We start from the raw sequence: 16,689 nt of genomic DNA, 5'->3' as shown, positions 1-16,689 counted from the left end.
GTAATTTGTAATGTGTTGAATTCCTTACCATACCTACCAAGGATTATACTCTGTGAGATGGTCTTTTTTTTCCTCTTATAGGCCTCTTTGGCTTTTTTGATACCTCTCCACAGGTCATCTCTGGCTGCACTGTATAACACCCTGTCACCTGACATGAAGGCAGTATTTTTTGAGGAGTGTCTGTACTTCTTTTTTTAATCCAGGGATTCTGATTTTGAAACTCCCAGATCCTCTTTGTGACAGTGACATTATCAGCACAGCTCTTGATGTAGAATAGAACTGTTTCTGTATATCCAACTAAGTCTTGTTGTTTGAACACATCCCAATCTGTTTGTGCAAAACAGTCCCGTAGCTCAATGAGAGCACTCCCAGGCTAAGTATTTATAGTCTTCATAACTGGTTTGGTCCTCCTCCTCAGGGGTGTGTATACTGGGATGAGAAGCAATGAAAGATGATCCGAATGATTATTCAGGGAGGGGTGTGATTTTATAAGCATGTTTTACATTTGAATACACATGATTGCATGTATTTTTCCCCCTAGTGGAGCACTTCACATACAGGGTGAATTCAGGAAGTACAGTGATACCTTGAGATACGAGTGCCCCAATGTACGAGTTTTTTGAGATACGAGCCGTCACTAGGTCGATTTTTTGTCTTGAGTTACGAGCCAAAATTCGAAATACGAGCCATCAAAGAGCTTGTCCCCGCACATTCCGAGGAACTGATGACAGAGGAGTTGACGGAACTACATACGCAGCAACATACGGAGGTTCTGCAGGAGATCAGTATCTAGGTGGAGGTTATCTCTTAAAGTGAGATAAAGGAAGTTTTTGCAATGTGGGAAAAAGTTTCGAACTTTAAAGAAAAGAAACACCCTGAAAAAATTACAACTGATCATACAGTGGCGCTATTTAATGACACTTGCCTAACGCCTGACTTTATTGAAAAGAAACTGAACGTGCAGACGTGCTATTTAATGACACTTGCCTAACACCTGCCTTTATTGAAAAGAAACTGAATGTGCAGCGCCGCTATTTAATATCACTTGCCTAACACCTGTCTCAATTGAAAAGAAACTGAACGTGCAGCCGCGCTATTTAATGACACTTGCCTAATGCCTGACTTTACTGAAAAGAAACTGAACGTGCAGCCGCGCTATTTAATGACACTTGCCTAACACCTGACTTTATTGAAATGAAACTGAACTTGCAGCGCCACTATTTAATGGCACTTGCCTAACGCCTGACTTTACTGAAATGAAACTGAACTTGCAGTGCTGCTATTTAAAGACACTTGCCTAACGCCTGACTTTACTGAAATGAAACTGAACTTGCAGTGCCGCTATTTAATGTCACTTGCCTAACGCCTGACTTTACTGAAATGAAACTGAACTTGCAGTGCCGCTATTTAATGTCACTTGCCTAACGCCTGACTTTACTGAAATGAAACTGAACTTGCAGCGCCGCTATTTAATGTCACTTGCCTAACGCCTGACTTTACTGAAATGAAACTGAACTTGCAGCACCGCTATTTAATGACACTTGCCTAACGCCTGACTTTACTGAAATGAAACTGAACTTGCAGCGCCGCTATTTAATGTCACTTGCCTAACGCCTGACTTTACTGAAATGAAACTGAACTTGCAGCGCCGCTATTTAATGACACTTGCCTAACGCCTGACTTTACTGAAATGAAACTGAACTTGCAGCGCCGCTATTTAATGTTACTTGCCTAACGCCTGACTTTACTGAAATGAAATTGAACTTGCAGCACCGCTATTTAATGTCACTTGCCTAACGCCAGACTTTACTGAAAAGAAACTGAACGTGCAGCCGCGCTATTTAATGACACTTGCCTAACTCATTTCAGAAACATTCTAAAGGGGAGGACTAAACAAAGCTCCTTGGACAGGTTTCTATTGAAACGCCCTGCGTATGAAAGTGATAAAAGCGTGGCAAAAAAGAAAAAAACTAGTGAAAAAGAAAATTAAGTTAAGCAAAAGTGAAGTGAAACAAAAAAAACATTACAATACGCTAATCGGCTTTGCAAACGTCTGTTTATTTCTTTAGATTCTCTTTTATGTATTAGGTTTTATTTTGTTTGTATACAATATTTGTTCATTATAAATACATTTTTCTTATGTTGAAAACATTTAACAAAAAATTGGGGTGGTTTTTTGGGGGCTGGCACGAATTAATCTCATTTCAATTAATTTCAATGGGGAAAATTAATTTGAGATACAAGCATTTTGACTTAAGAGCTCGGTCACGGAACGAATTAAACTCATATCTCAAGGTATCACTGTACAGTCTTTAAACATGCTTGATCACTGGCAATGATATGAACTCCATCGGGATAAGCCTGCTGCTGTTCATTTATTTTAATGTAAAGGATGTTAAGAGCCATACTAACATTTACGTCTGGCGGAATGTAAACAGCATTCACAATTACCACAGTTATCTCTCTTAATAAAAAGAATGGTCTGCAAATGATTGACAGAACCTCTAAGTCAGGGGAGCAATGTCTGTCTTTAACTCTGCTGTTAATACACCAGTCATTGTGCACATACATGTATAAACCACCCCCCGCTGTAATTACCCGAATTTTTGTTCCTGTCCTGCTGGTTGATTGTACGGTCCACTAGTTGTATTGTAACGTCGGGGATTCACGGGTGAGGCCAATTCCCCATTGCGATCATCACATAACAATTCTAAACGAAAACATTTGCAGCAATCTGTAGCTGCAACTTGTCTATTTTGTAAATAATCGATCTTGTGTTGGTGAGAAAGATGCTAAGTAACGGAGGTGTGTGGGGATGTTTTCTTATCCTAGCCTGTAGACCCAATCAACATCCCCATTACTGTTTCCCCTCCCTCCAATGTCTCTGTCACCTACTGGGTTCAATAATCCATGGCGTCCCTGGTGTTCACGCTGTATCTTCTGGTATGTTATAAATCCGCTGAAAGTGGTTTATGATGTTTAATTTATACTGTAATCCAATATGAATTAAATCCTAACAGCTATAGACAAGGTTTGCATGACACAACTCGACCATCAAAACGAAACCAGGCAAACAAAGCAACAAACTGGAGAGAACAAAGCCTTTGCGTCTGACTGTACTGCCATCTTGCTTGTTTCTAGCAACATGTTTTAAATATGTGGCAAAATAAAGCCAAACATTTCAGGTTTCTTTAGCAGGCTTTACTTGTATATTTCTTCTTATTTGTCTCTTTTGTATTTTATACTCCTACTTGTTATTCCTTCATAATCTATTTGGTTCTCAGATCTTGCTGTGTGTTCTTCTTAGCATTCATCAGGATAATAACTCCCATTTTCTAAGAAAATCTTTTCTCTGACATGTCTATTTTTTGCTTACCTTACATAGCAGTAACTCATTGGTGCAGCTATTATTGAAAATAAACTACTCTAAGTCCCATTACAGTTAAACATGAGTATGTAAAAAGATACTAATATCAGGTGTGCTCAGGATCCCTCAAGCAGCAGTGCAAAACAAACCTGTTTCTGGCGTCTGTTCATTGACATGACTATACCTACAGGCTTGAAAGTGCTGTTAAGAGAAGTTAAATATTCCTAAAAACTTGCAGTAACTATTGTGGCGGATGGCCAGGGCCTTAATCTGGCCAAGACACCTGCAAACCAGAAGGACCAGGGAAGAGAACCAACACAGGGCTGTATCTCCCTCGGGCCACTAGATGGCAGTCCCCCTGTGTTGCAGCAGTGCCTAGGATTCCCACAGGGCAACATGGGACTTGGAGTTCGGGACAGCCGTGTTGGGATTCATGGGTGCCACCAGGGGGAACTGCAGAGCCCTATTTTGTCAGGCTTCTGCCACACTTGGCGTACTTCCAGGTGTAGCATAAATGGAGCTGTTCGCCTTCATTCCGGGAGCCAGAGTTGGGTCGAAGAGGACAAAGCTTGCTGAACGTGTTACATTTTGGTGTGTTGGAAACCCTGAAGGGAAGGCATTTCCCAAGTGTGTGTTGTGCTTCTGAACTTGTGTCTGTGTCTGTCTGTGTCAGGTTTGGGTGGCTGGTGTGCCCCCTGCAGGTCACACTATAAATGTATACATACACAAGTGAGAATGTGCTGGACACATTTTCAAATGCAACTCTGCATAATTTATTCCACAATATTTGCTTTTATCAGCATTTTCTCTGTCTCTGCCTGTTTAATGGCCAAATGCTGGTACTGTTTTACTGATGGCACAAAAGTGTTCAAATGACTTAAGTCATTTAAAAGTTGGAGGCAGTGGGGTAAAATTTGGAAAGCCATATTTTGTAATTTGTCCATGCAGACTTTAATCTAGGATGGCCAGATGTACTGTACATATTCAGGCTAGACAGACTGGTTTTCAGCAACCTGCACTCCATCTGGCACAAAATCTAGACAGACAACTCTTTGTCCTCCTTTTCTCCATCAATAATATTTTTTTCTGTGTTACTGGCACATTCACCTTTAAAATAAAAAATCTTGAATTTCTTTGGTTTTACTGTGTCAGATAAGAACTTATAGTCTGCAGACTGATTCCTAACTAACATTTTCCATTAAGTTAGTCATAGGTACACTACATGCTCTCATTCAAATAATCCCAAAAAGGTGCAATTGAAGGACATGCTACTATAGACAACCAAAAGCAAGATGTGCAGATTGCAGGACAAAGTGCATCACCACTGTTGTTATTTTTAACACTAGTTGATTACCTTTGATTGGTCAAATATCTGCTGTACTATAAATTCTTGGCCAATATGAAACTCTTGGATGCAAAGAAACATCTTAAATATTACAAGTCAAGGTGACTTTGGGTGAGAGGAGCATTTATTTTATCTCTCAGGTCATAAACAGATTTTTTGTTTTTTTAATTTATATTTTATTAATTTTATATAGATAGATAGATAGATAATAGATAGATAGATAGATAGATAGAGTAGATAGATAGATAGATAGATAGATAGATAGATAGATAGATAGATAGATAGATACTTTATTATTTCCCAAGGGGAAATCAGACAACAACTTTGAATAATGTTAATGTTTACCCCCTAGGGTGGAATTGAAGAGTCACATAGTTTGGGGGAGGAACGATTTCCTCAGTCTGTCAGTGGAGCAGGACAGGGACAGCAGTCTGTCGCTGAAGCTGCTCCTCTGTCTGGAGATGACACTGTTTATTGTAATCATTCCGTACAAATAGATCAATTTTTACAAAAAATAGGATTAAAAACAAATCAAACCCCACCCCTGAGAAGGAGAGCATAGCCAAAGGAGTAATACTTAAAGCTTGTAAACATACCTAAATTGTTGAGTTTAATAGGGCAATAAAGATAAATGGAGAAGGAAAAGAAATGCGGAAATAATTATGTCTTCTTATTCTAAAATAATATTGATTAGATCCTGCCAGGTTTTGAAAAAGTTCTGTACAGATCCTCTAACTGAGAATTAGATTTTTTCCAATTTCAAATAATATAAAACATCGGTTTCCCACTGACTTATAAGAGGAGAGTTAGGATTCTTCCAGTTTAACAAAATAAGTCTATGTTCATAAACAGATTTAACATCAAAATCATCACAGCTGTATTATATGGTTATTGTTTCTATTTTGGGTCTTGTCTGGCGCAACCATGCATGATGTCCTTTTTGCAATGCATGGAAGTGACAACCCTACTTGTATCTGTGGAATGTGTTCATTACCAGATGCAGCCTGATTTTTTTTTTTTTTAATTAAGGTAAAATTGTGTAAATAATACAAGTTAAGGACAAACTTCAGTATATTTAACATCTAATGCAACTCTTCTCAAACTCAGTCCTGGGGAACACCATGTGGCTACAGATTTTTGTTCAAATCAATGCTTGTTTTTAAGTGGATAAAAAGCCTAATTAAACAAACTCCTATCTCCAGTTTGTCTGTTTTGGGGTTAATGTAGAAATTACAAGACTAAATGAAGTATTTTTTTCTTATAATGTACCAAGCATTTTTGTAAGTTAAATGGATATATTATAGTATTTGTTTAACTTGTTTTCTCAGAATTTATCATGATTTTTCATTGTGCTTTTCCTGATTATTTATTTCATTATTTACTAAGCACATAAGCAGATTTGACACTGAAATAGTTCCAGCCTTTTAGAACTCACTTTGTTCAACCAGGTAAATACTCTGCTTGTTAATTTCCCTTGTTAGGGTACAATTAAGGAAGAAAGCTACAAAGACTAAATTAATAGAAAAACAACAAAATGAAGTTAAGCATTTAAAGTTATAGCAAAAATACAAATATTTCTAAATGTCTTATAAATGTAAAAAATCACATTGTTGTTCTTTTATGAACACAGAATAAACAAATAGAAAAAATATCTCATTAAAGAGATTCATTAAAGATAAAATTACTCGCTTACTGTGAAATTGAAAAACTCTACAGCCACGAGGGGTTAGATGTAGTGCGCTATCAGCTCGGGATGATCCTATGTTGATCTGGTCTTACAGTAACAATAATTAATTTCAACTTTGCAGGTTTTGCAGTGTGTCAAGTCTAAGACTGAGTGCAGTTGCAGTGTGTTTCTTAAAGTCAGATAGGGGGAATCAAGTTGTTTTCTCACATAGACCACCTCATGATGAAGTTCAATGGACTTAATACAGTGGGTAATGTTGCACAATGATTTCTGCATGTATAAAACAGATTGTTATGGACAAAAAAGCACTTATGTGCCATTAATAAAATGCATATTTATATTTGGACTGAAGTATAGTATGATATTGAATCAAATATATTTAACTTGATGCCATAGAAAAAGGCAAGTGGAGCATGAAAATACTTATATTGTGAAATACAAGAAACAGAAAAATACTGATCAACATACACTTAACCAATAACCTTCAGTAAAAAGACAAAGAGCTGGATAAATCTGGGAGGAACAGCACCAGCCGCACATCCACGTATTATCTACGTAATTGAGAAATGAGTTACAGAGAGACAATTATGCTTCTAATATGATTGTACTAATGTGTACACCTTATCAGCATTACTTTCCGTATAGGAATTTCAGGGCATTTCATATTATTGAAATGAGTAATATTTACAATAACAAAGGCAATACTCATTTTGATTAAATGAAGCTTCATGATTGCAATTATTTCTTAATTTTACATGAGAATGTACATTTCCCCTGTGTTCTGTCCCTTTAGATTGAGAGGAATGTGTAGTGGCATGTCATTAATTGACAGAGGACAAAACATTAATTGCTGGTGCGCTGCCTTTAATATGCAATCAGATTACCAGCTGAGCAAACTAAAAATAAATTTGAGACCAAAACAAGACTAGATGTGAATTACATAAACTTAGGACTGAAACGGATGGTTCAGCTGTTCATGGAGACAGCACTTACACCTGCGGATCATCTCTTCTAAGTACCATACTACATAGTCTCATCTTGATCTGCTGCTACTATGGCACAATCTCAGGTACAGTGCAAAATGGCCCATGGGGTCCCCAGGGCTGAGTTTTATTTTTCACACTCAAAGCATGTTTTTTTTTTTACTTTATGTCACAAAAATATTGCATGCATGCATCACCCCAGTAGTGGTGAACATTTTTTTAAGATAGTTGTAATTAATTTATTTTATCTGATATTTACAAACAGGTAGGCAAGATTTTGCAATGACTAGTGTTCCTGTTTCACAGCTACACATAATCAGTTTAATTCTAGTATTGTAGGAAGTTTGCGCATTCTTTTACTGTTGCATGAGCTGAGTGCATGAAACCATGAACTATTTTGGACTAACATATCCCATGTTCAGCATATGCGCGCATTTCTAAACAGCGTCAGAGTGAGCGAAAGATACATTGGTGCCTAGTCCAGGGTTGATTCCAAAACTGATACGCCACATGAATCATAATTGCAAAATGAAACCCAGAGAAATGTTCTTTGAACTTTCACATTTAATCCATCCAGAAGATGTTATTGAGTATCTTTCTGTATTAACAGGAGACAAAACAAATAAATGTACTGGTATATTGTCCAGGAAAATGTGAGGTATTATTAATTGTAAAATACATTTCAGTATTACTTTTAGTTCTACAGATTTTTCCTTCCTCATGCCTAGTAACTAAGGGTTATTTATTTATTTTTTAAAGCAAATGCCTACAGAACCAGCCATACCACCTGATAACATCCTGTTTTAGAAAAATCAAATATAAAAGAAGTGACTCTCAGTAGCTATGATGCAGTAAGTAGATATAAAAGCACTTGATTTCAAATGTGAGCATCTATTCCTTTTGTCTGGTGCTCTCCACATGTCATAAAGATTAATTTGAACAAGAAGAACAACCCAATTCTTTATTTCCACCATATTCCTTTGACTCTACAAGCAGGGTCCCGCAGCTGCCACTCCATGGAACACCATTTTTTTGCTGACCAGGCTTCATGTGGTGAGTTATGGGATTGGATTCTGGTAAAGAAATTTTTCCTGTTGATTCCACTGCAAGTCAATTAGGGTCTACATATGGGGTGAAGATAAATTATCAAAGCATTAAAAAGTGTCACCTTTGATGACTTTGACCATGGGGCAAAGAACATGCAGTGGCCTTTGGATGTGTTTTTTTGTGTTTTTTACATAGCTACATTTTATTTACACCCTTAATAAACTACATATACTTTAAATTATACTTTTTAATAAACCTGCAATCATTATTAATCTTTATTTGTCTCTGTTTTCATTTCTTCTGTGGTGCTGTTCTGTGCCATCACCACCTGACTAATGTCCTGTGCAGCTGCCCTGGATGTTTGAATGAAAACTGATACCTCAACCTTCTATGATACCCACTGCATCAAATTCTCTAAGATGAAGTCTAAAAAAATAAAAAGCTACTTAGGAACATTTGTGTTAGGTAGAATGCTTTTAGGCATCTCTTCTGTCTCTTTGGGTAAGCTCAAAGCTGATGATCTGTTCTGTTTGTGACCTTAAAGCTGACAATCAAATGTGAGAAAACCCTCACTGTCTTGAAGCAAAAAGCTCACAAAATGTCCTTGCTGCAGGAGCTCCTTTCTATTGAGAGCCCTAGAGCAGGATGCCCTGAACTAGTTCTAAAATCCATTTTTCCAAGCCATGCTCAATGTCATTGACTGAACCCTGTCTGAGAAGACTGAGATATAGCTTTACTTCAAGAACAGCACTTCAATGCCTACACTTTTGAGCCAGAAACAGTCATTCTTTTCCCAGTGAAGTTGCGGATGACACAGCAAAGTGCCTAAGAGCAAGCTGAGGAAGGCATCACACAATGCCACAGACAAAAGACCATGTAGCAAACAAAAAGATTGCACTCTCTAACACAAGAAGGGTCATCCATTTGAACCCAGAATAGCAACACTCAACTCCAGACAGCATGGCACATTACAGTTGAAGGCTTTTGATTATAAAACTGTTTATCTCTACCAACTTAAATTAGAAATCTAAACAGCCAAGCTCCTCTGTGTTATGTTTATCCTTTGTGTTTGTCTTGTATTCTGTCTTCTATGTCGATAATATGCAGTTATCAAATTTCAATAGTCCCTGTGCTATCAATAAATTTTACTATTCTGTTTCTTAAAATGAGTGTGCTTCAATTACCCTTTAATAAATCTAAAGGCTGGAAACCCCTCCTACAGAGGAAGGTAAGGAAAATTAAGTGAGAACCTTACCAAAATATTTAATTACTGCCATTGCCAAAGGTACCAATGATAATTAATCAACTGATTGATTAACATCCATTGATCAGTTTATATTCTCAAATCATATACATTTCATACGAGGTAGGCCAGTACTTTGTGAGTACCTTTGGGATGGCTGACCTGGTTCCAGCACTTGGCCCCCCCTCAGGCACTACACCTTACTCCTCTTTTCTGAATATCATTAAATTCAATTTTAAAATTTCTTTCTTTAACAACATCCAAAGAGATACACTGAAACTTTTTAATTCCTACAACCCTGGGTAAAAGAAATTTTTAAAACATGCATTACCAGCTACCGCTACCGCCCTGTGACGATTGCATTATCAACCAGTGATGTTTACAGACTGATTGACCTGAAAATTCAATACATACCCAAACCCTAGTCACAAGTGGAGAATATAGATATAGATATAAATATTTGTATATTTCAAAAAATTATATTTTAATTAAAACTCCCCATGCAAATTACATGTAGGAGGAGAGGGCCCTTGAGGCAACCTTAAATATTCAGAACAACACACAGTAAGCAGAAGGTACAAAAATGATGCCTTTATTACCACAAGCAACTACACAGAGATGAACTCAAGGCAAATACAACATTCAAAATAAACTAAAGTAAACGAAAAAAAACTTGCAGCACTGTGGTGTGACATGTCCATTTAGCCACTGTACTAGCCATTCTGCTAAGCTTTAGTGGCACACCAGGCCTATTAAGGATACAGATTTAACAGGGATATAAGCATCCAGCTGCGCCTTCCCCAACTAGCATTCCAAACTAAGTTACTGAACTCCAGATTGTACCAGGATCTGTCTGGACTTCTTCTGATAACAAAGTTGTAAATCAGAAGTGACCTGACATCTTTCCAGAGGCCCCCTTGCAGACCTCTTGAGCCAGAAGGGACAAAATGGACTCAAGCAAGGTTAAAAACCTATAATTTAGGGGATGACAGCTAGGATGGACAGAAGAACTCACCTACTAGAAAACACTAATTTTATAACTGGAAGTGACTTTAATCCAATCAGGAGATAGTATGATAGAATGATAGAGACATTCTCTTAAAACTCTCCACACATTCATGAAACTCTATCTGAGCTATTCACTGTACGCTCACTGAACTCCCTGGGGATTCTCTCGGGGCACCCTCCCTGGGATTTCTCAGAGATGGGTAAATATGCTAAATGACCATCTGAAACCTAAAAAGTGATGATCTGTTCTCTTAGAGAGGTGAACCTGATAATCTCTTCTCTTTGTGAATCTGAGAGCTGAGACCTAGTTTGCCAAGTTAAACAGTGAGCCAGACTGAAGGCTGAGAAGCACCCATCACTTCAAGAAGGGAACTTTGGCATCTACGCTGTTGTGCTTGAAACAGTAATGCTTTTCCCTAAGATGCAGACAGCACAGCTTAGAAAGCAGCAGCACAGCATTGACAAGAATCATTCAGCAAAGAGAACATGTGCATTCCAATGCATTGAATAATCTTTCACATGAACCCAGAGCCACGACAAAGCAACAACTCCACAAAACTTCAGACATCATCCATAAAGACTTGGTATCGTAAAACTATTTATCTGTGCCAAGATAAAGTAGAACTCTAATTACCAGTAAATAGCCACCCTATATGTTATTTGTTTGTCTAGTCTGCCTGTGTCCAGTTTTATATATCAACATATATACAGTGATACCTTGAGATACGAGTGCCCCAATGTACGAGTTTTTTGAGATACGAGCCGTCACTAGGTCGATTTTTTGTCTTGAGTTCCGAGGAACTGACGACAGAGGAGTTGACGGAACTACATACGCAGCAACATATGGAGGTTCTGCAGGAGATCGGTATTGCGGAGGAGTTTATCTCTTAAAGTGAGATAAAGGAAGTGTTTTGCAATGTGGGAAAAAGTTTCGAACTTTAAAGAAAAGAAACACTCTTAAAAAATTACAACTGATCATACAATGGCGCTATTTAATGACACTTGCCTAACTCCTGACTTTATTGAAAAGAAACTGAACTTGCAGCGCCGCTATTCAATGACACTTGCCTAACGCCTGACTTTATTGAAAAGAAACTGAACTTGCAGCGCCGCTATTCAATGACACTTGCCTAACGCCTGACTTTATTGAAAAGAAACTAAACCTGCAGCGCCGCTATTCAATGACACTTGCCTAACGCCTGACTTTATTGAAAAGAAACTGAACTTGCAGCGCCGCTATTCAATGACACTTGCCTAACGCCTGACTTTATTGAAAAGAAACTGAACTTGCAGCGCCGCTATTCAATGACACTTGCCTAACACCTGACTTTATTGAAAAGAAACTAAACTTGCAGCGCCGCTATTCAATGACACTTGCCTAACTCATTTCAGAAACATTCTAATGGGGAGGACTAAACAAAGCTCCTTGGACAGGTTTCTATTGAAACGCCATGCGAATGAAAGTGATGAAAGCGTGGCAAAAAAGAAAAAAACTAGTGAAAAAGAAAATTAAGTTAAGCAAAAGTGAAGTGAAAGAAAAAAAAACATTACAATACACTAATCGGCTTTGCCAACGTCTGATTATTTCTTTAGATCCTCGTTTATGTATTAGGTTTTATTTTGTTTGTATACAATATTTGTTCATTATAAATACATTTTTCTTATGTTGAAAACATTTAACAAAAAATCGGGGTGGTTTTTTGGGGGCTTGCACGAATTAATCTCATTTCAATTAATTTCAATGGGGAAAATTAATTTGAGATACAAGCATTTTGATTTAAGAGCTCGGTCACGGAACGAATTAAACTCGTATTCAAGGTATCACTGTATGCAGTTATCATATTTCTATCATCTTTATGTTTATCACTAAATTATGATATTCTGTTTATTAAAACAAGTGTGCCTCAGTTACCTTGACAGAAGTCTAAAGGCCAGAGACCTGCCTTCTACAACAGAGAAATTACTGGATTCATTACCGGGTATTGCCTAAAGCAAAACTAATAAGTAATTAGCCAAGTCAAAATTTCTTTTGTAAATCCTATGTTATTATGGCATCCTTCTGGCTGGCCGTCTTTTTCAACTCCATTCTCTCATCACTTCAATTTTTATTCCTATTACCAGATGAGTGTTGCCCATACTCTCCTCCCCATTTGCTTCTGGGAAAACAGAACAGAGCTCCCTCTAGAATAGGGCTGGCGCAGTGGCTACAGGTTTTCATTCTAACCCTTTTCCTAATCAGTGACCAGTTTTCACTGCTAATTAACTTTTTCCCCATCACTTTAATAGCCCTGTTAGAAGAGTTCAGCCCTCTGAATTGATTCCTTTCTTCATTAAATGACAGCCAAGCAGAAATGAGATGTGAAGCGAGATAAGAGACGACCAGCTAAACTAGGGCTTCAAACTCCAACCAATTTCACTCCAATCACTTTCTTAATGAGAAGCCAATTCTTGCTGTTAATTAAACCCATTATTTAATTCCATGGCTTGTTGTTGCTCTCGTTCTGCCACAGCACACATTTCGAAAACTGTTGTTTTTCTGTTCTTTCTAAGAGCACCGTCAAAATGTTTTGGTGACCTGAGAGATCAACCTTACCAAGACCATCACCTCTCTTTAATTTTAGATATTGTGTGATGGGCACAGGGAAGCTGATCATGTGGTGGCTTGTTTTGTGTCTCATTATTGTTTGGCTGCTAATTAAAGAAAAAGAAACAACTATGGGGCATGAGTCAAGTTAATTAAAAGAAGTAATAAGCAGCAAAAACTGGTCACTAATTAAGAAGATGGTAAGAATGAAAACCTGCAGCCACTGCGGCACTCTAGGCCTGGAGTTCGCCACCCCTGCTCTAGAAGTTATTGGTTATATTACACTACTGATCCTTCCATTGTTCTTAAAAGGCCATAATGACACATACAGGACCTTTCCTGCTACCAGTGTTGTGTTCTCTCTCTCTACTTCTCACTCCAGAAGGTTGTTTGCTGGACCTGACCCTGCCTTAGAGGTGTCTTTGTCCTGCTAATAGTCTCTTGCCAGTGGAGCATCCATTAACAATTTGCTACTACAATCCAGAGGATTTCTCTGGCTCTGTTCATACTTCTCAATCACACCACTTTGTACAGTTGAATAAGATGAAGAGGACTGACAACAGAAAGTGATTATATTCCAAGGGCTGAGAAAGAAAGCAAAAAAAGAACTGAAGATGGAGAGATAAATTCAAAGATAGGAATGAAGCTGAAACAAATTTTATCTTGCAAGTGTTGATTAAACACTGAATATCATTTTTGCTAACCAGCAGCCAAGAAACATATAATAGTTTATTTTTTTAATATATATGGAAGCATTTGCTAATAAGAAATATGAGTGCAAAGTGCATATAGAAAAATTACATTGTAAATACAATTTACAATGTTATAATGTATTTTCGCCTTAAAGAGAAAATACATTATAACATTAAATAAAAATCTCTAATGTGTTTTATCCTAAATATCAGACATTTATGATTTTTAAGCAATGTTTCTGTTAAAACAGCAGAACAATCAGAATAAGCAGAAGGGATAGGCATCTTTAAAAAATAATTATTAATTGCTTTATATGAATAACACCGATATGTATGATTTTTAAAGGAGCGTTTTATGGATGGGAGACATAAGAGTGAAACATTCTGAGACACACAACTACTGTCATATATGGTGGTAGTATCTTGATTTGGTTAGGCTTTGTTTCCATAGTTGTTGGATAACTGAAGGAAAAATAAATTCTGCTTTGCATCAAAGGCTTCTATTGCAGAATATCTGGTCATCTGTCCACGAGCTAACGATAGAGTGCAATTTGGCATTGTAGCAAGACTGCTATCTCTAATATATAAGCAAGTATACTTTATACAGTATTTTGGAATGGCTCAGTGAAAATCTAGAACAAAACCTTGTAGAAATACCATAGCAGGATCTAAAAGAACACTTACTTTAATAGTAGTAAACACTTGCTCTTGAGACGATGGAAGTCTATTGATCAATGTATCAATTAAGCATTGTATTCAAGCTTGAATGTTTTCAGCTCAGGCTCAGGCCTTACATGAATTCCATTGTATTTTTTTATCACTCTTACAGTTTCTGACTTTGCCCAAACTTTACCCAACTCTAACTCTCCTTATCCTATATATTGGTAGTTTATACTAATAATGTGAATAAGCTCTTTGTATTGTTTTATGAATTAATATTACATAATTTATACTGTAATTGTGCATGTACTCACTGATACTGAACAAACACTTTAAGGATTTCTTTAATCTGGTGGATATGCCCTCTTTGGACTAGGCACTGCCAGAAGCATTGAATGGGATTGGGTCCACCTCTGTGGTGAGACTGCAGGGGTGATAAGATCTAACCAGAAATACTGAAAGTACTCAATATTGTAGTTGGTGGATAGAGGAAACACGGGAAAGTGAAATGGTTGAGATGTAAATATAACTTACATATCTGTTTCCTCAACAGTCTGCTAATTACTGACTCTAAAGAGGACCCATGATCCAAGCTGAAATCATCCTGTAGTATAAACTGAACAAAGGTCTAGTTTTCTCAAGGTGCATATGGAAGAAACATTGCTTATACAGTATATCATAACCACTTTCTAAATGTAAATGTTGCTCTTTCATCTCATTCATCTTCACAATAAACTGAGCTTTGCGAACCCATGACACCAACCCTTTACCATCTCTTTGTCATTTTTATTCTATGACATTTACAATGGGGTAACTCAAGGCACTAGCACTACTGCTGCCTCATAGGTCCAGCATTCCAAGCTCAAATTCTATGCCTAATCAATTGCTGTATAGACCTGCATTTTCTAGTGTTTGCAGGGTTTTTTCTGTGTGTTAAAGATACATACATGTGTGTATTATTTTAAGTGGCTGTTATAAATTGCCCCTGTATCAATATTTAAAGCCTTTGTGTTGTCCCCTGCCTTGCACCCTATGTTGCTAGAATAGGTACTGACATCCACTGTATCCATGAACAAGAATAAATGGTAAGAGAATGTTATTGAAAATAATTTAAATATGTTTGCATGCCGATACAAGTAAAATCATATTACAGTATATTCTTAAACCCATTTAATCATATTCAGGCTCATGGAAGTCCTCACCACTCCACTATTGAACCCACATTCATGCACACACTCTTACATAAGGGACAATTTGGAACTGACAACTTACACAAACTGCAAGAATTAAGGATGTTATAAAGACTAGAGAGGGAACATGTGAATGGCACACAGTTAACATGTAGGCACTCAATGCAAATATTACAACAGAAAAAAACATGTTTCTAACCAGTGTTGACATTATTGAATTTTTAAGGATATGATTGCATTAATTTAAAAAAATGATGAACATACCTTTGAGACATAATTTTATAGGCATCAGGAAGGTAGCATCTTATGTTCTCCATTTGAGCAGGATCAGCGTCACAGATTTTATCATCTGTTCTTCCATAATTGGCACTTTCAATCATGATGACATCTGTCCCTGGACATCGAAGTTCTATAGGATAACTCTCACAGGATAACTCCCTTCTTACAACTGCCATTGGAATAGGTGCACGGCTAAAAGCTACAAGAAGAAAACATAGCTGTTACCTGATTGCTTTGATGTTTACATAGTCACAGCAGAAATCTGACAATCTTTTCAATAGGTAACCAAAAAGCTTTGTCTAATTCAGTTTTATTAAAAGACCTTCAGGGAGCAGGAAAAGACCATAGAGATTTCTTGGAACTAGCTGAAAACGTACTGCAATTTTATCACATTTAATTGCAATGTATTGCAATGGACCTACCCAATGTGGCTAAAAGGAATAGGGAAAAGGTAGCCAAAAATAAATTGGATCCATACAATTGCTTAAGTTGCTGCTTCTATTACACGGGGTCCTAGAATGAATTCTAGGTTCAAAGTTACAGTAGGCTTAACATCAATGCTTTTTGAGGGGTCAAGGATCAGGAAATTTTCTCAATGTTTACT

The 16,689-nt window shown here is 37.2% G+C and overlaps 1 protein-coding gene across 12 annotated transcripts in view; it reads right to left on the bottom strand.

The window, feature by feature from the left end:
- adgrl3.1 (adhesion G protein-coupled receptor L3.1) overlaps positions 1 to 16,689 on the bottom strand; it is a 1,303,645-nt gene that overhangs the window by 971,509 nt on the left and 315,447 nt on the right. For all 12 annotated transcript variants that reach the window (XM_051927733.1, XM_028802158.2, XM_051927732.1 and 9 more), the window contains exon 3: positions 16,071 to 16,284. In XM_051927733.1, the coding sequence (XP_051783693.1) occupies positions 16,071 to 16,284 (214 nt within the window). The remainder of the gene's footprint in view (positions 1 to 16,070; positions 16,285 to 16,689) is intronic.

This window comes from Erpetoichthys calabaricus, chromosome 5 (assembly GCF_900747795.2).
Source record: "Erpetoichthys calabaricus chromosome 5, fErpCal1.3, whole genome shotgun sequence".
Lineage (NCBI taxonomy): Eukaryota > Metazoa > Chordata > Cladistia > Polypteriformes > Polypteridae > Erpetoichthys > Erpetoichthys calabaricus.
The sequence above is the reverse complement of the archived record's forward strand: the minus strand, read 5'-3'. Positions and strand labels throughout refer to the sequence as shown.